Source organism: Micropterus salmoides, unplaced genomic scaffold (assembly GCF_014851395.1).
Source record: "Micropterus salmoides isolate LMB-PRFRI ecotype aquatic unplaced genomic scaffold, ASM1485139v1 Ms_hic_scaffold_15, whole genome shotgun sequence".
In the NCBI taxonomy this organism is placed as follows: Eukaryota; Metazoa; Chordata; class Actinopteri; order Centrarchiformes; family Centrarchidae; genus Micropterus; species Micropterus salmoides.
Window position 1 is genome coordinate 19,234,415 of NW_024040596.1, and position 24,615 is coordinate 19,259,029.

At 41.2% G+C, this 24,615-nt stretch overlaps 2 protein-coding genes across 11 annotated transcripts in view; both read left to right on the forward strand.

The window, feature by feature from the left end:
- Nucleotides 1-12,072, forward strand: part of LOC119904301 (probable phospholipid-transporting ATPase IH) — a 40,498-nt gene extending 28,426 nt beyond the window's left edge. For 2 of the 7 annotated variants that reach the window (XM_038720863.1, XM_038720869.1), the window contains 9 exons: nucleotides 643-788; nucleotides 1,196-1,255; nucleotides 2,154-2,281; nucleotides 2,400-2,535; nucleotides 3,028-3,051; nucleotides 3,972-4,037; nucleotides 4,277-4,380; nucleotides 4,479-4,644; nucleotides 9,155-12,072. In XM_038720863.1, the coding sequence (XP_038576791.1) occupies nucleotides 643-788; nucleotides 1,196-1,255; nucleotides 2,154-2,281; nucleotides 2,400-2,535; nucleotides 3,028-3,051; nucleotides 3,972-4,037; nucleotides 4,277-4,380; nucleotides 4,479-4,644; nucleotides 9,155-9,427 (1,103 nt within the window). In that variant the 3' untranslated portion in view covers nucleotides 9,428-12,072. Of the gene's footprint in view, nucleotides 1-642; nucleotides 789-1,195; nucleotides 1,256-2,153; nucleotides 2,282-2,399; nucleotides 2,536-3,027; nucleotides 3,052-3,971; nucleotides 4,038-4,276; nucleotides 4,381-4,478; nucleotides 4,645-5,253; nucleotides 5,369-7,739; nucleotides 7,960-9,154 lie in introns of those variants that run through there. The other 5 variants (XM_038720867.1, XM_038720866.1, XM_038720865.1 and 2 more) reach the window with 5 other exon arrangements.
- Nucleotides 12,073-20,154: 8,082 nt separating this feature from the next.
- The window catches only part of mcf2lb (mcf.2 cell line derived transforming sequence-like b), a 34,338-nt gene continuing 29,877 nt past the window's right edge, over nucleotides 20,155-24,615 (forward strand). For 2 of the 4 annotated variants that reach the window (XM_038720871.1, XM_038720872.1), the window contains exon 1: nucleotides 20,155-23,365. In XM_038720871.1, the coding sequence (XP_038576799.1) occupies nucleotides 22,918-23,365 (448 nt within the window). In that variant the 5' untranslated portion in view covers nucleotides 20,155-22,917. The remainder of the gene's footprint in view (nucleotides 23,366-24,615) is intronic. The other 2 variants (XM_038720873.1, XM_038720874.1) reach the window with 1 other exon arrangement.

Here is a 24,615-nt window from a genome sequence, read left to right on the forward strand (position 1 = left end):
TATAGGTTTGAACCAAGTATGAAAACTTAGACTAGTCATGCAGAGCTATTCAATGTTTGGACAATCAATCTAAAAGGCAACATCTGGGCAACAAGAAACATCTGTCAGTCACAGGTTCCAATAGTTTTGCTCACTTGAAAAATGGGTGGGTTCAAACAAAGGGTGGTATGTCCTGAGTTGTTTAACACATCTAGATGTGAAATTGAAAGCTGAAATTCTGAACTCTTGTCTCATACACATCTTTTGATCTTAAACCCAAATGTCTTCAGTGAACAACAAAAACAAAGGAATTTGCTAACATTTATTAAAGATCATAGCAACAGTAAATATACATTTTGAAAAGAAAATCCAACTTCATAAGAAATAGTTAATAAATAGCCTAGAAAAACTATATTATATATATTAAACTAGATTTTACCCACAAATTCAGCCAATAAAACATGTATGCACTAGATTCCTTTTTGCGTATATGCCAAAAATTACAGGGATACAATACCTATGTGATAAGCCACATAGATGGGGATGGGGATAGATTGGGTTCTCTGTATTTAGATTGGTAAAAAACACCTTTTCATGTTACACACAGCTGTGTTACATTCCTGATCAGATTATGTAACCAACCTCCATTTTTTTTTTCTAAAGGGATCATGGGTAAAGAAGGCCGACAGGCAGCAAGGAACAGTGACTACGCCATCCCCAAGTTCAAACACCTGAAGAAGATGTTACTTGTTCATGGCCACTACTATTACATCCGGATTGCTGAACTTGTTCAGTACTTCTTCTACAAGGTACAAGACAAATGCCTAGTGTACTCCACTGGCTCACACATTTTAATCACTTTATCGTAATTCCCAGTGAAACAGTGAGTTACAAAGAACCAGATTTTGCAGCTACTCTGACAGATTACCGGATTCATGAATCCCCAGTGCAGCATTCTTTTCTGGATTCATGGCTATGATGATCAGTGTGGGCGGCTTCCATAGCAAGCAGTGCCCTGCCAACTGATTCATTTTTTCCTTTTGGCAGGCCAGCTCTTTGCAGCCCACTCAGTGAGCTTATAGCACACAATCTCTGCATAAACAGAAATGTGTAGATAGTAGCATTTTTAGATTCTTCAAATTTCTTCATGTGTACTTGTCAACAGCTTATCACTTTCTCCATTTGTTATTTTTTCTCTCCTCTTAAATCTTTCCAGAATGTATGCTTCATCTTCCCTCAGTTCCTGTATCAGTTTTTCTGTGGGTTCTCCCAGCAAGTAAGTAACTTTTACTGCATTAGGGGTTAACATGTATTTAGTATGTATGCATTTCATATCCTCACAGTATTCTGCGTTAAACTAGCTCTATATAGTTTTTAATGCTTTTGTTTTTAATGTTTTTTGACTGCAGTCATTAATATTTTCATGTTAGCAATGGATCAAATGACTATGTGGAATGTGAAAGGTGTTATTCGTAGAGACAACCTTACTCTGCAGCTCAGTTCTGCTGAGCATGCCCACCTCTTTTAGCTCATTGTTTTGATTTTATGGCCCTCAAACTCGATTCTCATGAATCTTGTTTTTAACCTACTTTACAATACCTGACTAGCACCAATTAGCAGGTCAAAAAGCAGAACATCTAGCAGCTGAAGGACCAGACACTTTTCTCTGGAGTTGATGAAGAGCAAAACAGATCACGAAAGAGACTTTCTTGGCTTTACAATTGACAAATAGCCAGAAGCACAACGCTAAATGAAAGCTGTGTCTTGCTATTATTTGCAAACATATTCATGATAACAACTTGATAAGATGAATATTTGTCAGCATATCCATCGTTTGACTCCATGCGGCGCTGCGCAGTGCAGCGCAGACTTAACATGATGCATGCTGGACTTAAAATAAGGCATGCTGGTAAGAAATTGTCTGACTTTCACCGGCACTGCAAAACGTCACCATGTCACAAGACATTAAAACTTTGCGGGAGCAAAGCGTCTGCAGACACCGAGTCCGGTGGCCGCAGTTGCTTTTCTCCGGCTGCACAAAGTTGGAACCACACTTTGTCTCAGCTTGTTCTGCTGCACCCAAGTGGCCAAAAAAATCAATTAATGTCTCTTTTAAGATGTCCTTTCAGTTGCAGATGTCTGATGCTATCTGTATTGTCTTTGTCCCTTTGCAGCCTCTGTATGACACAGCCTATTTGACGCTGTACAACATCAGCTTCACCTCACTCCCCATTCTCCTCTACAGCCTAGTTGAGCAGCATGTCACAATGGAGACACTCAAGAGGGAGCCGTCCTTGTACAGGTGAGGGCGAAGAAATGTCGGAGCGGTTCTGCTGAAAAAAATGATGAAAAAAAGACTTTTATGATTCAGTGTTTGTTGCTTTTGCTCAACTGTTCTTTTTTCTGCCCACCTTTCTTAGGGACATAGCAAAGAACTCCCTCCTCCGCTGGCCTGTCTTCCTGTATTGGACATGCCTGGGTGTGTTTGATGCTGTTATCTTCTTCTTTGGTGCCTACTTCCTGTTTGACAACACCACATTCACCAGCAATGGCCAGGTGAGTCTCTGTCTCATCTGTCATTTTGTGAAACGAGTGAAAATAGAACAGTCATGGCACGTTGTGGCGTGTTCGAGATGTCAGGGAAATTAAAAGAGGATAGTGGACACAAAGTAAGTGCTTTCCTTACGATCACTCATCCATCTCCACTGGAGTCTCATGAAAGAGGAGTTAAGTGTTGCAGGATGACTTTGTGTTTTTTTGGATCTATAACAGTAAGGTTTCTGGCCCGGGCCCCCCTATAGGTCAGCAACATTGGATCTCCATTCATATCGACAACGTAATAGCATCTTTCTCTGTATTGTTAATTTGTATCATGTCTACTGTTTTCGATTGCCTTTGGTCCTGTTTTTTTTTTTAAGTTGAAACATCCTGAAATTCATTTTACCCTTTTTCCTGATTCTTTTCTCTTTTCTTCCTCCTCCTTCTCTGTGCTTCCTCTCTCTTTATTTTGCCCTTCTTCTTCTACTTCTCCTTCTCCTTCTTCCTCAGCTTATGACCACCAACACACAGATGGTAAGCCTGTCTCCCTCCCTGTCAGCTCTCTCTGTCTTTCACGCTTTTTTAGTTCCTGTCATACCGTTTAAGCTTTCAGTTTGACCGTTTCATCCAGTTTCATCCTTCACATCATCTATGCACTTGCATTTAAATGTGTAGCTTTCTAGTGCTCCATTATTCCCATAATCTCTGTAAAGCCCAGAATCCTACACAGTAACTGATTTTAACTCCACTGACATATTAGAAACCTTAGTTGCTCTCCCCACATTATCCTTGTGTTTCATTGTGGTAGTAAGTAGAATAATGCTAGTATGTATTATAGATTAAGATCCAACATCTGTTTGTTATTCTGTCTAATGTGTGTGTGTATTTGTATGTCCATGTATTTGTGGTACTAGTTGTTGGGGTTATTTGGTTTTTCATTTCACTGCTCCAGCATCCAGGGGGTGGCTAGACTGTTTTCATCCTGTACTCTTTGCACTGGTGACAAACAATCAAATGGCAAAGAAAAACGGAAATGCTCCCAATTTTTCTCATTCACAAGGGAAAGGATGAAGGAATTCTAGCAAACATAGGTGCACTGGTACTAGCTGTAGTAATTCCATAAATTCCCCAGTTTCTTTGTCTTGATCGCTCTCTCCCTCCACCCTCCTCCCTCTTCCATTCTCTCCCTTCCAACTCTCATTCCATCTGTTCACTCCTGATGTCTGCCTAAACCTTTGTAGGATTTCAGCAGCTAGAAAAATGTGGATGCTAAGAGGTGAAGTGAAAATATTCTCAGTTTATTGGCCCCAATACTCTTTTCCAAAGTGAGCACCTCTCACCACATCAGTAATAATAATATATGCACTGTGTGTTCACTAATCCATGGATGCAGGGTGGTAGGGGCGTGTGATTGATGTGGCCACTAAGCCTCTTCTTCCTCGCTTCCCTCGCAGATGTTTGGGAACTGGACCTTCGGGACTCTTGTCTTTACTGTGCTGGTCTTCACCGTTACGCTCAAGGTGTGTGAGCATGTCTTTGGAAATGAAGGGGGGGGGGCACTAGTGTCTATTGTATTGAATAATCCCTGCATTTAGATAAGTTCATTACCAATGCATGTGTTCCTGATGCTACGTGTGGACAAGTTTGCCACACACATGTTAACGAGCATGTCACATAAATGATCGACAACACTGGCCAGTCGGTTTGCACTGACTTCATTGACTGGTGGAGTGTTTACTATGTATATATTCTGTTTCAGCTTGCCTTGGACACACACCACTGGACCTGGATCAATCACTTTGTCATCTGGGGCTCACTACTTTTCTACGTTATTTTCTCTCTTCTCTGGGGAGGCATCATTTGGTATTTGGCTTTGTTTTTTTCTAGAATCTGTAACCTTTGTGTTGATTAGAAAAATAAAAAAAAACTGACTCTTTTCTGTCTTTCTTGTTGCTGCTCAGGCCCTTCCTGAACTACCAGAGGATGTACTACGTGTTCATGCAGATGCTGTCTAGTGGCCCGGCCTGGCTTAGCATCATCCTGCTTATTACAGTCAGCTTGTTGCCAGATGTCATCAAGAAGGTCCTTTGCAGGGCCATATGTCCCACAGCCACCGAACGTGCACAGGTAAAATCTTGGCATCAACTCAATGAAACTGGAGCTTTTAAATGATCTTGTTCCCAAGTTAGGTTTTTAGATTTTTTTCCCTGTAGTGACTTCTGATGGTGTTAACTAAATGCTTTGCTAAAACCATTAACCGATTACTATTTAATGCTTTCCCATATTTAAGAAAATTCAAATTGTGAATTTTAGCAGTTCACAAACTAAAATGACCTTTAGTCCCATATGAGTAAGCTGCAAATCTATTCCACTCTATTAATCATCCAGGAAGACCATTAGCATCCCTAATAGCTTTAAGCAACAGCATGATTTAGAGTGACTTCATGTCCCCTGTGGCTTAGCCTCACCTTCCTGTAAAGCAAGCTTCACCGTGAATGCAAAAAATGAATGAAAGGTCTGACAGATTTCTTCCTGCTGTGCTCTTTCTTCTCTTGTCTCCCTTCTCTCTGCACCCTAATGGACCACCACAATCCAAATTCACACCATCCTCCTTCATTCCTTTCTTTCACCTGCCTTATCCTCCTTCATTGCTGTCACCTCTCCTGCCCCCCCCCACTGCTCCTGTGTGCCTGTGTCTCTGCACTCTGCACTTGCTCGCTCTTCTCGGGGCTGCAGTCCACTCGCCCGTGCCTTACTGTGGAGCCGTCCACCATATTCATGCTTTCTCAGTCCTCCAGCAGAATGAGTTTCTAATTGGCCCAGAGAGACGAGAGAGGAGCAGGATGAGGAGGTGACTATTTTTTAGCCTCTGTATGCATGGGGGCATGTCCCAGCCTAAACCACTTATAACTGAAACTAACTACTAGTGCGCTAATGACGACAATAGGGACACAGTGTTTGGTTTGCAATCCAGGTTAGGATTGTATTTTATCTTCTTCTAAACATCTTTATGCCATTTTTGAAGTCACCTCTTCCATTATATATTTCATGTGTTTTCTGTCCAGTTTTACATTTACTGTTTAAGAAGTTTAAATAGCATCCACCATACCTTTTTTTTTATTATGTCTTCCATGTTATCACCTTGCATGTATTGGATGGATATTCGAAAAAAGCACATTAGGCTAATTATTGGATTTGCAGAATCTTTTTAATGTGAAACATCAGTTTGATGTTTCTTATTTATTGTAGAGCTGAAAGGAATAGTCAATTAATTTATAAGTCAACTGACCAAAAATGTATCATCAGCTGTTTTGATAAATTATTAATTGTTTAAGTTATTTTTAAAACACACAGCCAAAAGCTCCAGCTTTTCTAATCTGAAGATTTGCTGTTTCTTTGTGTTTTATATCATTGTAAATTTCATATTTTGGGTTTTGTCATTGGTTGAAAAAACAAGATTTTTGAAGATGTTATCTTCGGCTCTAGGAAATTTGAGGGGCAACTTTCTCTATTTTCTGAGATTTTGTAGGCTAAACCAGTGGTTCTCAAACTTTTTCTGTCACGCTTCCCTTTAGAAGCTGAAAAAAGTTCAAGCCCCCATATTCCAGCAAAAGTGGATTTCAATTTTATCAATCATTAACAACACAGGCAATTGAAATAAAACAAAAACATGCATCAGAGCCCTTTTTTTATTTATGCCACCACATGAATCACATTCATGCAACTTTAGGTCTGCTCAACATCTCTGCCCTCAAGTATGAGAACCTAGTGTTGTAGACCAGACTGCCCAAACCGAGACCAAGACCAAGACCAGAGTTTATCGAGACCGAGAAAAGACTCAGACTTTTAGGGGCTGAGACTGAAGTCGAGACCAAGACCGAGGGAGGGTAAGACCGAGTCAAGACCAAAACCAGTTTCCCACATTACATGACACAATAAAATGTGGAACGAGATCATAGGTACTTCTCAAATTGATCTGAAAGATCCACATTCCCATAAAAACACCTACATACAAACACTTAAAGCTGAAATCAACGTAAGCATCTTTATTCAACACTCCTTTTCCATGTTTACCAGGGGTGACAGGCGTTAACGGTAACAACACATTTAATAAGGGTTATTGGTTGCATTTGAAGCAATACGTTTTACATCCCATCAAAGTAAGGATGTTAACAAGCAATTTATTGATATTCCCAACGTTATGGTATTGACTGGTCTTCAAATAAAATCCTGAGTCATCAAGATCTGAGACCAAGACAAGATTGAGTACAAATGCGGTCGAGTCAATATGTGGTGTTAAGACCGGTCTCAAGACCGAGATCAGTCTCGAGTTCTACAACACTACAAGAATCACTGGACTCTTAAATGAATCCAGGAAATAATCTTTACATTATTTCCCTATTGGTTGTCATCACTAAACCATCAGATCATTTGAATTACAGAAAAGGTTTGCAGTCCCAAAAGTGGCATTGGCAACCTCATTTTGCCAAAGATCTGTGGCGCTGTGCAAATTTACCTCTGAAATTTGTCCTTGGTGATCAGATCACAATTGGAGAGTGTGCCTTACCCAGAAAGTCACACACGTGTGATTTAATCTGAAGTCACATTCAGAGTTTGTCAGGGATGTGAGTGACCAGATTTATAGTAGTGAAGGTAAATGTCAGCATGTGTGAAGACAATGACAAAGCGCCAACACAAAATTTGCTGCAGTTTATTGGTTTAAGTTAAACAATGTTTTCTATAAGTCTATGAATTTAGCAAGATACCAAAAATCGACACTAATCCTACTCAGCTCCATTTTTCAGTTTAGCGGTGGTCAGAAATTTTCACACACAAAATCAAATGTGAGCTGGGAGGTGAAATCTGATCAAAAGTAGCTACTTACTTTAAACCAATTTTGAGCTGCAATCCAGATATAAACTCAGCTGCCACCTAGCTAAAACTAGTGCAGTCTAGTAAAATAGTCCTGAAATAAATCCTGCCTTTGTGAAGATTTTTGTTGAAACTGTTTTACAGAGGTGCTGATTCAACATTACAATCATATTGGATCAGCACATCTCTAAAACAACAAAAACTGAACATTATAATTTTCATGAAGCTAGTATTTATTGTAGGACTGTTGTATTAGAATGCAATGGCTAGGTGTACCTAATAATCTGCCAACTGAGTGTATCAGGATACAAGGTCCTTTATCACCACCTTTCCTTTAACATCATCCACAGAAGGTAAGGACAGCGGGGTCCCTGGAGGACTGTGTGGCTCCTGGCACTGCAGGTGGAGGGAGAAGCAATGAGAGGGGTCCGCTCCACCCTGATAGGACCTGTGAGGGAGACAGTGGGGAAAAAGCTGCTAGGACCTATGACTCCATGATGTCAAACAGCCACAGCACCCCGCTCAGCAAACCCTAGAGTACACCCCCCTAGGTGGGCTAGGGTCACCATGGTAACAGCACACAGAGGGCGTTTACTGTGGGGATTCGGCTTCTTAATGCTGCAGCCATGATACTTCCTGCTGCTCTGCACTGCATGGGGCATGCTGTGGTGCTATAGCTCAAGCTGGGGGGATGGGCCCATATAAGTGTGTCTACAAAGGATATTTACTTCCGTCAAACCTACTTTCAGGAATCACAATCTCTAATTAAGTCTGTAGTGCAGGTTCCCAAGTGTGCTGTGCTTCTCACCACATGGGATGGGAATGGGAAAAATTGATCTGGGTCATGGCCTAATGAGAAATTTTATCCTCTCTTTATTAGACCTAGGCTACTTAAAGTCTGTTGCCACTTGTCATGTGGGCTCCAAGAAATATTAGGCTTGTTGTGACTCCTTTTTGGTCCTGGACCGCAGCTTAAGATGGGTGTGAAAGTAAGGTTTAGGGGCTCAAATTGAAGGTTCTGGGTCAGAGGAGGTTTAGTTGTGACTTATATTACTGGCAAATTTTTGAGGTTTGTACAGATTTGATTAACATTTAGTTAGTAACTAAGGTTGTATTTTACCAGGCAAGGTCACTTATAGGTTACGTAGTCCATTATTGATGCTGATCTGGAAAAATCCAGGTTGCCCAGGCAGCTCGGCAAACCATGTACTGTGTATCTGAAGAGTGTCATCTTGTACCAGGAATACTGAAGACATCTGGTGTTGAAAGGATGGAAAAGCGAGTGTGAATGTTGTCTTAATTGCATATGCATGCTAACATGAATATTTATCATACTGGGAATTTTCAGAAGGTTTTCTCATCATTGATCAGTAAATTCTGTCCAGTATGTGCACTTAATGGATTTCTTTGGCCAGTTTGTTTAGTAAATTTGATCCAGAGGTCCAGTCATTAATCATTCAAACTAAACATCTGGATGTTCAAATTCAAACTAGCTTTATTGCCATGAATGTATAGCAACAATATTGCCAAAGCTACATATAAAGTACATAAGGACAATTAATTTCATTAGATAAGGAAATAAAACAGTATTACTATTAAACCTTCTGAATATAACCCTGCTGTTTGATCTTATGTATCCAGCTGTCTGACATCCGTTCTCCTTCAGTTCTGTGATTTGATCTGCATGGTGCAATTCCTTTGATTTCCTTTTCTACTTTCCTGTTTTAGATTTTCTTGTCATGATGTGTCCTCCGTCTCTCTGTAGGATCATGAGAAGCTGTCGCGGGGTGGCATGGCTGAGTCGACTCCACTTTCCTCTCGTCGATCCTACATGGGCACGAGTACGGACTCTTCTCACCTCCACCTTGGCGGCGCGGAGATGCTGTCACTCCGGAGGTCTGACCCCCTTCCCCATAAACTACTGGCCCACTTGGCAGAAGGGGCAGGGGCAGACTTGTGTTCTCTCAGCCCCTACATGCTCCGTCTCTCAGGGGCGGGATTTGCCTACTACGCTCCAGGGCCGGAAACCTCTGTGTGAACACAAACATAGCGTATGTGGATCTCGTGGGGTGAAATCTAAAGTACATCCGACGATGTGCAATAAAGGATTTATAGAGCAAAATACAAACAAACACGTTTTCACATCAACCTCCATGCTAAGTTCACCATGTGCATTTTCTGGGCTACACCTGAGTGGACTAAACCCTTGCGATATTTTAGCCCTGACGCCTCATCTTCATACTTTGCTAACTTTTTATTTAAGTGTAGTCCCATCAATGTTCCTACCCAAACTCTTACTTGAAAAAGTCTAAGAACTAAGGGGGAACCATGTGCGAAGGTGCATTGTTTGATGCACTATAGAACTGTCCTGTTTCAACATGTCATTTCAACATGTCAACACTCGGGCCTTTTTGTATTCTTTGTCCTCATTTTAAGTCTCACGTTCTTGCCTGTTCCTTCACTTATGTGTCCTTTTTTTTTTCTTTTTTTGCTTCTTTGTAAATCTTTGTTGAAAAAGTTTGTGGTCTGGCCAAGTAAGGGGCAGCTGTCAAGCTCAGCCCTTTAGGTGCGTGTGCATGTGCGAGTGTGTATGCATGAATTTGCCTGTTACTGTATGTTTGTATGAGACACACCTTTGCCTTACAGGTAACCACACAGCAGCAGGCAAGGATCCAAAAGAGAAAAGTGTAAAAAAAACAAAAAAAAACAATCAAAAGTGGTGTATTACAAAGCCTTACACACACACACACCCATCAGCTGAAGGAGAGAAATGGGGAAAATCTGAAGAGGGATGTGCAGTTTTCTAGCCACCCTGCCTTAATTCATTAATACCCATTTTTAGTGGATTATATTTCTAGCTCTGTTTAACATGTTAGTAAGTGGAAAGCGAGGTTCAGAGGGCATGCATGTCTGGTACAATGTCTATTACTCCTCATTCTTCCTCTTCCTTTATTCTCACGAGTGTGTCAACTTTTATTTTTCTTTATAACATTGTAGCATGTCAGATCTCTCTACCGCATGTTGCTCTGTTCCTGTCTCGGTTCTTCCTCATCCTCCTTCATCCCAGACATCATCCATCATGAACCATATCATGACACCTTTTCTTCCTCCTAACAATGAGCACACTGTGCCCACTCCTGCCTCCATGTGGCCATGTAGGGTAACAGCAGCAGCCCGAGACCGATGGAGTCTTTTATTTATGGATGTCCTAAATGACTTGCTATTCTTTACTGTTGCATTGTGCTTGTGTGTTTGCTGCCATGCTCTGCGTTATGCAAATGTTAATGTAAGAATGCTAATGTAATGTTATCACATTATAAGGTTTTTTTTTCTCTGTGTTGCATTAATCCATGAGTTTTTCTGTGTTCTAAAATTATTGATGGCACTCGCTGTTGATGTATGGATGTAACTTACAAAAACACTTTTGATATATATTGTAGTGAGAAGGGGTGGTATATAGCCTGTTATGATTAGGAGGGAGACTTGAATCGGCGATGTCACAATCAAATCAATAGAATGTTGAACTGATTTGTCCATCATGTCCTCCAGCCGAAGATTGTAGCTCATTGTGGATGAACCTCTTTTCTACATTTCTAACATCTGAAGTCCTCTTTGTCCAAAGCATATCTGTCGTGTTGCACAGCAAGTGACTGACTCGGGAAGTCTTGAATGTCAGATTATGAAGCATTTTTGTATGTTTATACAGTTTATTTTCATACACATCACCATCTGCCAACATGTATTTAATAACAGGTGTTCTGTATTTTTTTACTGGGGCACAGATGATTTATCAGTTTGGTTGGAGGTCTGGATTTGTCTCTTTCAGTTTTCACTCAAAGCCCACAAGCCTCTTCAAGTGTTTGGACTTGGGGGCTCAACGTCCTGACCTCAGTAGATTAATAGAAGGGCCTTGGTGCTTGTTATGCAGTGTCTCACTTCACTGTGCTGTTGCCATACTGTATTAAGACATATTCTACATGTCACACACCAATCCTACCACAATAATGCTGTAAGGTCTATTTTACTTTAATAATGTAATGGGGAATTCTTTGTAGTAGTATTTTGGTAGCAGAGCCCTCCACAGCTCAAATTTTCACTACTACTTGTCATTTTTGTGTTGTCCGTGGTGACTATTTCTTTTGCTATTTTTGTATCCCAGAGAGAATACTATATTTTAACTCTGTTAGAATGTGTGTTCACGTTTGTAACCAAAATAAGAACAACATATACATTATATGATTCATTAGAGATGTATCAATAGGTCTACACACTGCACTTTGTTCTACAACAGGTCCTTTTTCCCCCCTTAAACAAGGTCTATATTGTCTTTCGACTGGGGTTTAAGTGTTCACTCTTCCTCACAAGTTATTTTTCTAAGATTGTAGGGGTGAGAAAAAAAAAGTGACCAAATAACTTGACTAGGAATGGACTGTCTGTAGGTGTCAGCCTGTGTCACAGATGGGTTTATCGCACCAGCCTTCTACTGCTGATCAGAATGTCAAACTGCTTTTTCTAAGTCCATCAGCAGAACAGCAGGTGCTCATCCTGTCATTCCTGAGCTTGGCAAAGGTCTGAAATGTTGACGTCTGTGCTGAGCAGCACACTTCATATCATACCTTTAGTACAACACTGTTTGGATTACTAAACAGGTTTTGAGAATTAACTTTTTTTTGGGGGGGGGGGGGGGGGGGTAATAATTTTAAAAAGTTCACCTGTTGACTTTTTGCCAGCCTGTCTGTAGCAAGTGAGGGCAAAGCACTGTATTGTCATTCTGCTTGTAATAAACAGTGAAAACACTTGTGTTAATGTTGTGTATTATTAATGTCATATAATTTCTGCATTTCTTTCTGTCATGATCCGCCAGTTGTCAGTGATGGAAGAACTATTCAGATCCTTGACTTAACTAAAAGTACTAATACCGCACTGTGGAAATAATCCACTACTAGTAAAAGGCATGCAGTCAAAGCCCTACTACATTACAAAGTAGAATGGGAGCCAGAGCCTTCAGCTACCAAGCTCCTCTCCTGTGGAATCAGGTGCCAGCCGGGATTCAGGAGGCAGAAACTATCTGCACATTTAAGAGTAGGCTTTAGACTTACCTCTTGACCTCAATACATGCATTGGGCTACTGTGTGTTCTCTTTCCTTTCAATTCAAAATAACCAAATTTGGAGAGACATGGTTTCCACTAGATAAGAAAGGTATGAAGAATTGTTATTTGAAAGGTAACTAGTAACTATTATTATTATTATTAGTAAACTATAAAGCTGTCAGATAAATGCAGTGGAGTACAGCCTAGGCTATATATTTGTCTTGAGACGTTGAGGAGTAGAAGAAGTTTAAATTTGCAAAACATGGAAGTACTTACTTTGCCAACAATTACTTTGAATTTAAAGTACAGTACTACTTTCTTAGTTTACATTCCACCAACAATTCTAACATTTCCTGTCAATTCAGAGCCCATGTCATCACCTGCGTGTCAAGCAGTAGTCCATCTGTTGTCCACCTGATCGCCTGCCAGCACACCTGCCCTGATTCTCCGAGCCAACAGCCGACAGACACTAAAAACAAAAGTATTAAATTCGATGCAGCAGAACAAGAAATATCGATTTTTAATTCCACGCGTTCTTCTTCTTTGTCAAAATCTGGCGCCTACATTACCCACAATGCTACTCGACCGCCCACCGTTCGCTTGGGAGATTCAGCTGTGGCTGTGTTATGCTATTAGTAGCTAAACAGATTCTGTGACCCAAATGGGAAGTTAAGCGCCAGAGGCTTTGTTGACGATGTGAAGCGGTTGCAGTTTGGTTACGTTTAGGCACCAAAGTACTTGGTAGAGAGAGAGAGTTTGGGTGAACTGACCCTATATGAAGCATAACCCACACAACACCCTAATACCCCAAATATGTCGACTTTTTCTTTTATTTACCTCAGTTCTGAATGTAATTTATTTATTAGTTTATTATGACATTTATCAGCACAAAGCAGCAAAGGTCCAAGACATGAAATCAAACAATTATATTTTTTTGACTCACAGTCATCCTTGCAGTCACTGATCAATAATTTGATTATAAGGTAATTAGCATCTTGCATAGTTGAACTTAGATTAAAGGTGTTCCTTATAATTTAAATAAATTAGCATAACCTGATGCTACACCTCATACTACTGTCACTTGGTTTGTCAAGTAGCTTAGTGTCCAATCAAGTAAAATTGTGCAACTTCAAAAAAAAGTTCTATACCATGTGATAACAGGGCACTTGACATTTTTTGGCGTGGAATATCATCTGCTGTATTACCTGCCAGAATGTGTTTGTTTGTGTGAAGTTGTGTGTTTTAGAAATAATGGTATCGTAAGGATGCATCAATATCTAATTAGCTTAGTACAAGTGAAGCTCTAATATTTTTAGTGATGCCAGTTGAGTTCACAGTTTAAACCCTGTGCATTAACACTGATGAGGGTTACCAAAAGCATAAACATTTATTAGTTTAAAAAGACTAGAAGTATTGCAGTGTAATTAAAATGCAACTGGAATTTACCCTTTTGTAAAATAACCCAACAATTTTTGTTGTAACCAAGTGTTGTCACATGGTGGCAATGCAGCATAACCAGTAGCGCATGACCAGCAGTGCTGTTTATATTTCTGTGCATGAGAATGTTCCATGACAAAGCTGTTATTCGTTTCCTCTCCGCTGGATGTCAGTATTGGATCAGCTGTTTGTGTGAAACGCTGACCTTCACTTCCCCTCCCCCTCTTTGTCTGCCAGGTCTGCACAGGTTTGCACCATCATGTGTGCTGAGCCTGAAGCATGCATGTGCGAATGAGGCTGCCTACTGCTCCACCTCCTCCCCATCTCCTTTGCCGGCATCCTGTGCTCTGCATCCCTCTGTGGAGGACTCGTCAGTGCAGTTGGGGCTGTCTCAGCCGTAGCAGCTTCAGCATCATCCCCTCATCCATCTCTGCAGCATCCTCTCCACCTTCTGCATCCTCGAAAGCATCCATTTCTTACAAGCAGCCCAGCGCCTCCGAGCTGCACGCATCGCCTCTCTGTCATTCGTGTGTCGCACACGATATCAGCCAGGAAGTCACATTCTGGGCTAAATTACCCTGCTTCATCACCCTCTTCCCTACTGCTCAGCTGAGCTTGCCACTGCAACAGTCCCTCTCTCCCATCCTCTTCACCACCATCCACTTTCTGAAGCACCGTTCAGGAAAAAAGCAGGCAAGCTGTCTCTTCTTCCTGCGAAAGTGTCCGTTGGCTGGGCAGCTGGTCTTCCACTGTCCCTCTGGAGGATGATCCTGTGGATGAAGACAGAGGAGATGGCCTTGGGGGAGCTGCTGGAGAGACTGAGGACAGTCACCCAAAGCATAGGTGGGTGACAACGCACTCAACACCATCTATAGTCCCTGGTCGTTGTATTCCTGATTGCAGAGGGTTATCTATGTTTGTTTAAATATATATCAATTAGTTTGCAGTCACAGGGAGTGTCTTGTGTTGTGTCTCTTGTTTGGTTAGACCAAATAAAAGGTCTGACAAAGTGGTTTATGAAGGAAAATGCAGGATCATCATGTCAATGAGCTTCAGTTTCTGTGGGAAACCACACCTGGTTTAATGTGCTGTTGTTCATGCTGTTTTTCTGTTAAACAGGCAGGTGGCCAGTAATCTGTGTGTTTGTTACAAGACCTGTTTATATAGTTGACTCTTGTGGAAAATCTAATATTTTGTCATATTATTTGTATGAACATGGTGTTATGGAACAGTGGTCTGATAGTGTAATGCAGTAAAATAGTCCAGTTATCAGGTACAAAGCTTCTTCCATTATAAACTTGATGTTAAATCGCTAAATTAAATCTGGTATGTAATCTACACATTTATGCAAAAACACAGGCTGCAGACAAGTTGATTTGTGTTGTGATACATTACCAAACATATATATATATATATAAATATATATATATATATATATATATATATATATATATATATATATATATATATATATATATAACATCTGTGTATGTTTAAGGCCTTTAATATTTGCTCCGAACAGTGAGAGCTGCTGCAGGTAAATGAAGGAAAGCTATTTCGGAGCCCTTTTTAGTTGACATCAGAACCCTTTTCCAGACTGTTGATGTGATGTCCTGGTGTTGCTCCTGCAGCCCGTTGATACTTTGTCTCTGACTGAAGGAAGCTTTTTCTCCTTTATCAAATTAATGTCACTAATATGAGTGACAGGTCTGATGTTTGCTTCTCTTCTCTTTTGACCCATCTAAAGAGATAAACCCTAATCCACTCACTGCTAACACACAGCCACTCTTACAAGCATGAATGCACACACACACACACACACACACACACACACACACACACACACACACACACATATATAGAGCACACTTGCACAGTATACATTTCATTTCATGATTGTTTCAGTGGAGGTCAGTGATGCTAGTCTCATTTAGAGAAGCCACAGCTGCTCGTTAATGTTAACTGAGTCTTACTGTATTGTAGTTTTCATGATTTGTTTTAGCTGTATAAATCAACTGTTTATGTACAGTAACAGTATGTATGTGGAGATAAGAGGAATTAAGTCTAATATATGCTTATACTGTCAACACACATGTGGGTTTGTGTTCATGACAATTGGCTTAAAGGGGCATGACAATTTTGAGCTTGTTTGCACATATTTGTTTTGAAGATAATTTTTGGGCATTTCCTTTTTAGTTGATAAAAGATAGTAACAAGAGACAGGAAAGGCGGAGAGAGAGAGGGAATGATGTGCAGCAAACACAGCACAGTGTACTGTAGTTGCATCTTTTTCTGCTTAGCACTAGAAATGAGCCAAAGTAATGAGTGGGTGGACTTGAGTGAGGAGAGGCATAGCTACGCCCAAGCTAAAGGAATAAAACTGAACAAACTAAAGCGCTGGTGGAGAATTCAGAGCTGTATCACTCTACTCTAGACAAAATTAAATGAAAATATGTGAAAACATTCATGTTTTTCTTTTTATTATGTGCAGGCATTAAGTGTGTGGCATTACAGTAGTCATTTGGTAGCACTCTGTTTATAAGGAAATGTGACAGAAATGTGTTGTGGCAGGAGGAGGAGAGCAGTAATCGGCTCAGAGAAGAGGCTCTAACACTGATCACAGAAGACAGCAGAGAGGAAGGGAGAGTGAGAAAAAGAGAGATTCAGGGAAACAAAGTCAGCTGAGGATGAAAAGGATTTAGCATTGTCTAATCTGTCTGGTTGATTCTCCTGCGCTGAAAATGAAGTGTCATGTTGTAAAATGCGGAAAAGGGAGAACCCTTGTTTTCGTTTTCCCCAGAGAACAAGTGACAAACACACCTCGTCTCTGTATTAGCTCCTGGTTTCTGACTGTCTCTGTGGTGCTATGAACATGACTACATATAAAAGATCCTATAACTAATAGAAAGTAGGGACCTATTTGCATCAAAACTATGGCTGACTGTGTTTTCCTTTCTTTTTTGTGATTGTGGTCAGTGGCAGCGATCGAATCCATCCATCTACAGTTGTATTCATTCAATCAGCAGTGAGTGGACATCTGTGCTCAGTCGATACATAAATAATTCATGCAATGGAGAAATGTGTATTTCTTCATTTTATATAGATAAATTACTCCTGGTCAGACAGAGTAAGCAATGCAAGTATACTATTATACCATGTGTACCATCTTAGTTTAGTGTGATAGCATGCTAGCATTAGTATTTGGTCATAAACAGTAGTATTGGAAAACTAACATTTTGACCTGATTGTGGCGCTAGATGAAAGATGTCACTAAACTTATTACTATTCATCCTTAACGGAACTTGAGTGTGTGTACCAAATTGCATAGCAATCCATCCAATAGTTACTGAGATAGTTCACTCAAAACTACTAATGTCCACCTCATGGTGGCGCTAAAGGAAAAGTCAGATGATCGCCAAAGTCATTAGGATGTACAGCCTGGAAACCAGGAATGTCTGGATAAATTTTTTGCCAGTCCATCTGGTAGATGTTGAAATATTTCCATGCATAAGTGAAAATTTTGTATGTTTTATCCTCTGCATGCAAAGTTTAATGGCAACCGATCCAATACTTGCAGAGATATTTTAGTCTGGACCAAAGTGGTGAACTGACCGACCGACACTGCCGCGACATGAGCATGGATAAAAAATACAATTTATGTTAAGCTCTTGTAAGAAAAAACAACAGTAAATTAATCAGTTATGAAAGTAATTGTTACTTTCAGCCCTGATCACAGGCAGCCTCTCCTCGACTCTCTAACTGGGCATTTGACCCACTTCCAGTTGATTGAAAGGGACACATCCAGTTCAGTGAGTCACAGGTCTCAGCTTTTCCAGCAGGAATGTGTTCATATGCATCCAGTGATGCTTGGGGTGCAGTTTTGCTGTTTTTTATTTATCATGTAGTAATTGTAAAATATTATATGTTGTGGTTGGAGGGTTTTGTGAGTATGACTTGTTATGCATTCACACCCCTGTGTGTGTGTGCGCGCGCACGTGAGTGGTGTATTTTCTGCCGAGCCAGGCAGGAGCTGCTTTAAGAAAGTGTCTTAGCTCAAGGCATCCCAGCTGTCTCATGACTTCATGGTTGCTATTTGACGTCAGTCATTTGTTATTGATCAAACGCTCATCTGTTGCATCATTTGGATGGAAAGCACAAGGAAGGGTGCTTATAATATAATATATTTAAGACTTTATTGTTTACATAATGTGAGTGTTAGGTTCCTTTTTAGTTGGAGGTCAGAGGTTCATTACACCTGCCTAAGTGAGCTGTGCTGTTCATCCCTAAAGGCCGAGCAGGTGTATAGCCAGATGGATCCAGGAAGACATTGTTAGTGTCATGCTAGTTAGCTGTGGGCAGAAGGACGACAAAAGGAGCCAGAACCAGCACTAAATAGCATTCTCAGTTTATTTCATTGCATTTTACTAAAATCTGCAAAACTAATGACATTCCCATCAGCATCAGCTGTACTTTACTTCTGATTAGAAAATGTTAGCATGATAACACACTACTAAGATAGTGAACATTATACATGCTATGCTTTGTGTTGGTCTTTGTGGATTTCAATAACTGTGGTTGTAATGGCAAATTGTGGGGAGGAGAAGTCAGGCATGTGTACATGTTTTTGTCCACACATGCAGATATAAGTGTGAAGTCAGTGTGGGAGCAGTCGTTGATGAAGGGCTTTAAATGAAGCAACACACAGGAGGTGGGTGATGCCATAAAGGAGGGATCAGACCTGATTAACAGGGGGACAGGAGAAGAGAGGGGGGAGACAGAGAGATGGGGGGTTATGAGTAGAAGGCTGATGTGGTGTGTCCTGTCCTCCTGCAGTCACCTCATCAGTATGTGTGAGAGTGCAGCTCCTCTCTCATCTCTATTCTAAGCCTATAAACTGCAAGCTGCCTTTTGCTTGCCAGCTTTAACCACACAAACACAACCAAACACAAACACACACACACACACACACACACACAAAAGCCTGCCAAGAATCTCCCCCTCTCTCCTTTCAAAGAGGACCCTCTATGTTTGCTCCTCCACCTCACTTACTTGACACATATTGAGCAACAACTGACCCTGAGCTGTCTCTGTCCACCACAAAGTTTTATCGTCGAAGTTTTTAAATTTTGCCGTTTTCATGATTTATGTATTCTTTCCCTGTTGACCAGGAATCAATGCGTGGAAGAATCTGGGGAGATAGAACGAGGGAAAGAAAGGGCAGATTAGTTAAGGAGTGGAGGAATATAATTAGCCTGAGCAGCAGAAGGGGATTTGTGCTACACCGGCTGCCCTCTGCTCCTGCTTCCTTCTACCCTCCTCCCCTCTTTCTTAAGAAACCTATGTTGCTCTGAGCTGTCAATAGTTGAACTTGTAACAAGGTATGCGTATGCATCAGAGTGTGAGTGTATGTGCGCAGAGCAGAGCTGGGCCCATTCTCACCTCCAGTGTTTGTTTCAGAGGTTGTGCAGACAGTGACTCAGCTCTTTTTGGTTCTGCCAGCTTTGCAGTGCTGTTTCCTCGAGTCGCCAATGTGGCTCTGCAGAGGACACCGGGCTTGTCTTGTATGTAGCCAATGCATACATCTCCTCACAGGACGCATGTGAGACCATGTCAGTTTGATTCCGAGTGACCCGGCACATTGCAACAAAGAAGGTCTTTCCCATGCCTGCATTTGGGGGCTGTGATTTGGAGTCTATTAGCGTGTGCAGCGGAGCTTTGAAGGTGCAGTGAGGGGTCTTTCTGGATGACAAAGTTTGTTTGAGTGTGTGAGACCAGCAGCCAGCTGTCATGTCTCTGCATGAGTTTCTGCGGGAGGGTGGTGAGACGTCGCAAAGGATCATGAACCGGCTAAGTCATCTGATACAGAACCTGGACATCTCAGGACTAGGCTCTCCTTTCCCTTTCAGCCCTGCCAGCCGCAGGAACTCATGGAGAGACTGGGATGGTAAGACTAAAAGAGAAAGGGAGATAGTGTGTGTGTTTCTGAGTGCACTCAGCATGCTTATGTGCAACTTTCCAGTGTTTATAGGACTACATGCCCCTGTGTGTGTGTGTGTGTGTGTGTGTGTGTGTGTAATTTATTCCTGACTGAAGCTCTGGCCAGAGTTCTGTAGGGCATCACGCCCAGAGCCTCACACAGTGTTTCCTGTGGGCTTCCCTTGCTCCCCACTGGACAGTATCTGTATCTTTGTGTGTAAACTGTGTGTGTGTGTGTGTGCATGTGTGTGTGTGAGTGCGTGATTCCGCAGCTTAAACAGCCCCTTCAGTTTCCAACACACAGATCTCGGCAACTGCACTGATATTTTCCGTAGCAGACCCAGATTCTTCAGCAAATGCAGAAATTGCGGCACACAGCATCTTAGCAGCAGGCAAGCTGGTGCAAAGGAGTGGAAACTGCTGATTAAAGCTGCTGAGTTTTCAAGTTGGTGTCCTGTCAGCCAGATTGTTGCGACTTTGAGACCTTGCTTTTTGCCACTGCATAGAAAGGGACTTTCGCAGGAGAAAAGCATGGTGAGGAAAGCCAGGAGGAGTGCTTCTAAATGGGATAGTGGGATGCCGATGGTCCCGCTTAAGCCCCGTGAGTTAGGAAATGTATGGATGGTATTTTTGTGTTGTCTATGTCTTGAAAAAGCTGACATTGCATCTGTAGCCTTTGTGAAAGTTATTCTCCTATAGGTTGCTGACTCAATGTAAATATTTTTTCTTCAACAGTTGACATCTTTGTCTCTAATTTGACCCTCGTTTTTGTGAAGCAAGGTTGTACTCAGATATTTATATTGTTGCACTATTTGTACGTGTGTATGTGTGTCCGCATATATGTGCAGTATGTGCATGTTGTTCTTGTCTGCTTTGTTTGTCGGCACTTCAAGCCGTGGGGTTTTAGGGAATGTTTACGTTTCTCCCCAGCTCTGTTTAAGTCATTAGCCATGAGGTGAATTCATACAAGACAGAAATCATGTTGTTGATCTAACAGATGTTTGGCTTTACAGGGTGAGGCCACCTAGCACTAAAACTGTAGGAAAATGTGGGAAAAGTGGTGGTTGCATTTTTAGATTACTTGCAGAAAATGATTCTACCTATGACTCATTCGTAAAATTATGTCTGCGTGAGAACAAGTGAATAACTATAGTGACAGTTTGCTAACCTACAACTTAAGTAAAGTTAGTTACATTACTTGCTGTGTCTGTGTTTGTGGTATTGGAATTCTCCAGAATCGCATACCTGACCTTTAAGAGTACTCCACCAATGAAGCATTGTGCTCCTATGACATTGTCGGACTCACGATGGACAGATTTTTTTTTAAAAGCATTAAAACCAATGCAGCAGAACCAGAGAGATCGTCTTTTTTTTATCCTTTGTCAAAACCTGGCACCTACATTACCCAAAATGCAAATCGATTGCCGACTTTTTGCTTGGCAGATTCAGGTGTGTTATACTAGTTGGGATCAATGTAGCCTCAAGCAGAGGTAAGGAGTGTACAGTGGTCAGGTAAGTGAAATTTCTTTCATCGTCAAACCAGCGAGCTGGCTAACCAGCTGATGCAGATTTCCTGCAGTCCCCTCTGGAGCCACTAAAAATTTTATACAACTTATTTCACATGCAGTAAACTACATAATCTACATACGATCTTTAAACAGACTGTGATGAGTAAAATTTGTGGATTTCTCCTTTTAATTTGGCAGAAAAAACAAGGAAAACATGAAAAGGACCATGTGTTCCATTGAGTGATTTCTTAAGGGATTTTCTACGTTAAACACATATTTTTCGGGCATTTTTTAGAGTCAATATCTGATGAATACACCTCTAAGTTAAGGGAAAAGTATATTTGATACACTAGATGCTTTCAGTCTCGGTACTCTGTGATTGGCTTTATGTGAAAACACAATGAATCAGTGTCTCTAAATTAGACTCAGAAAGCAATCTGTCCCCTTGTTTGACCCTCTTGTGCACTTTGAGATGTGCACTTCTGCAACCCTATGGCTCTCATGTTTATCTCTCAAGGTTTACGACGCTGATAACCTCGTGCGTGCCCTCACAGAGTAAAGTCAAAGCCCCCCACCTGCACACAACTCATACACGCAGATGCAAGCTTTCATGCCCATGTACACACACATGGAAGCATACGCAATCGACATCTCTTGCCCAAACCTGTCTACTAATACAAGCACAGTGAGCTTGTATTAGTAGATAATGACTAACATGGGAGACAGAATGGTGTCTATTAGCTTGTTTTGTCTGAATTGTATCTTTTATACAACTGATTGACATAGAGTCTAAATTGCCACATTCTATTAAGCAACAGTATCTTTCTTTCAGAGGTCTCATTAGAATTAAGTCTTTCAGTAAGTTGGTAAGAATGGGGTCTTTTGAGTAGTGCAAACAAGAATAGGGTCTTTGAATGGATACAGTCAGTGAATGGTTAAATTGGGATGCAGGCAGTGTTTGAATGGGCTGGTCAGAATGGAGGCTTTGTACTTTTAGTCCACATCTCCTGAGATAAGGCAGACGAAGAGCCAGAGCTTTGTTGGCCTAGGTAAATGAGCACTGGGCAAAGGGCTAGGAGCTGCATTTCCTACCTAACCATGGACACAGCATGGCATGTCCTAACTTAGCAAGCATGACATTTTCCTGTTTCTGAGTAGTCTCACAGAGTCATAACTTTTAGAGTCCCTTTTAGGGTTGAGGTCAGAGTCCTACATTAGCAGGTTGGAGGCATTTCTATTCAACCAGGAGGGGTCAGGTAATTGTCCTTTTTAGGGGAGGGATAAGGTTAGATGAGGGAACAGCGAGGGCGGAGTAGAGTGCTACACTGTAGCTTTTGTCTACAGGGAAGGTAACCTGAGGTCGCAATAGGAAGTCCTCACAGTTAGTGAGTGACGTCCAGCACGCTGTAGAGCACCTGCAGCCTGACAGAGAGTGAGAGGCTGAATACGGAGTCCGGTGAATGGTGGAGTCAGAATGAGAGGGAAATTGTTATGGTGATACATTTTGCAAAGCTGCATGGAACAAGAGGAGAAGAGGTGTGAACAAGAAGCAGACTGGGACCGCAAGATGGGGGGAGAGGAGATGTCAGATTCAGGCTTCTTGGTGGAGGAGGATGTTGAGGCTGAGTTAGGCTCTGGGTTTTGCATGGAAGTGGAGCTGATTTTAGCAGGACAGGTGAGTGTAGGCTCAGATAAACACCAAGATAGAGAGGAGTTGGACTGGTTTGTGATTGCAAGTCAAACTCAAGAGGAAGATGAGATGGAGGCTGATTCGGGGTCAATGAAGAATGCAGAGACTGAAGCAGAGATGGATGATCAAACTGAGGAGGTCAAAGAAGAAGAGATGAAGGGAGCATTGGATGTGTTTTTATGGCCAGTAGAGGAGAGTGGCCGTCATGTGCGGATCTCTCTGGAGGAGGTGGAAAGATACTACAGATTTTCCTGCTGCTGCCACTGGCTGGTGGGTAGGTGTCAGATGTTTTATCTCTCATCTATTTCGTGTATGTACCACAAAATGATTCTTCCCTTGTCACAGTCTTTCTTTCACAATACTGTATTACCGAATTTGTTTGTGTGCATTATATTAACTGAAATTTGGTTCTGTCATCTTAACGCTGCATCTTGCAACTGTCCTCTTCTGTTCGAGTTCACCTGCGCTCTAACTTTGCTTTAAGCTAGGAGGATCGGGAAAACACAGCATTTGCTACTTGTTTCTTTGTTGTCACTGAACTCTTGACGACATTTGTTTCAACTGATTTTTTTTTTCTTCTGATAGCAGAAGAAAATATTAACTCTCTAAATCACAGACATTAGGTGCTCTATCTGTGCCCTGTTGTGTAGGTGGGATCTGGTAAAGGTAACAGTGTAATTATGATCAACATTGCTGCACTATATCTAAATATAGTGCAGCAACAGGACCATGGGTAAATGTATTAATGTTCTTGAATATGCTTTTTTTCATTCATTTCTACAGGATGATTACTGTTTTCCAACTTTTCTGCTCAAAAACCATATCCTTATTTCTTTATTGTGTAATTAAAGACCTAGCGGAGCAGCATCCTCGTTAACCACAACCATCAGCTTAAACATTAACTGTTTTAACCATTATAGGAACCCTCTCCCCCCGAGGCTTCCTAAATATTACAAATTAACTTATCACTGCTATGTTTTACGGACTCATCTGTCACTGCTCAGCCCTATTTAGTGTTTTGCTTTATCTCTATCACTCCTCCTCCACAACCATGATTGTAAGGCCCTAATTCCCACTTGTTGCTGTCCACCATCTCTGTTTGTGGGTGTCCATCTTGTCCAAGATAATTTCTGAATAATTTCTGGGCAGTTTAGGACAGGGAAGAAGAAGGAGTTATTTTTAAATCATGAATGCGCTAACAACCAGTTCCATAGTTTATCCTTTTTTTTCTTTTGGTTTGCTCTTTCTGACTTGATGAACCAGGATTTCAGGTTTGTGACTGTGACCCACTAACATTTGACTCATCACCCAAAAACGTGAGCGTGAGTGGACGCTAATCCCCATCATTAAGCCTTTTAAAGAACATTAGCGCCTCAACCAGCAGCTTGTGTGTGTGTGTGTTTATGTGTGTGAATGTGAGTAATGTGTTTGTCCAGGTTGTGTATTTTTTCATTAGCTAAGTTGCTTTGTCAGTAACTTTAATTTAATTATCACAGTGTGGATAGCAGGGAAAAGTAAGATTCA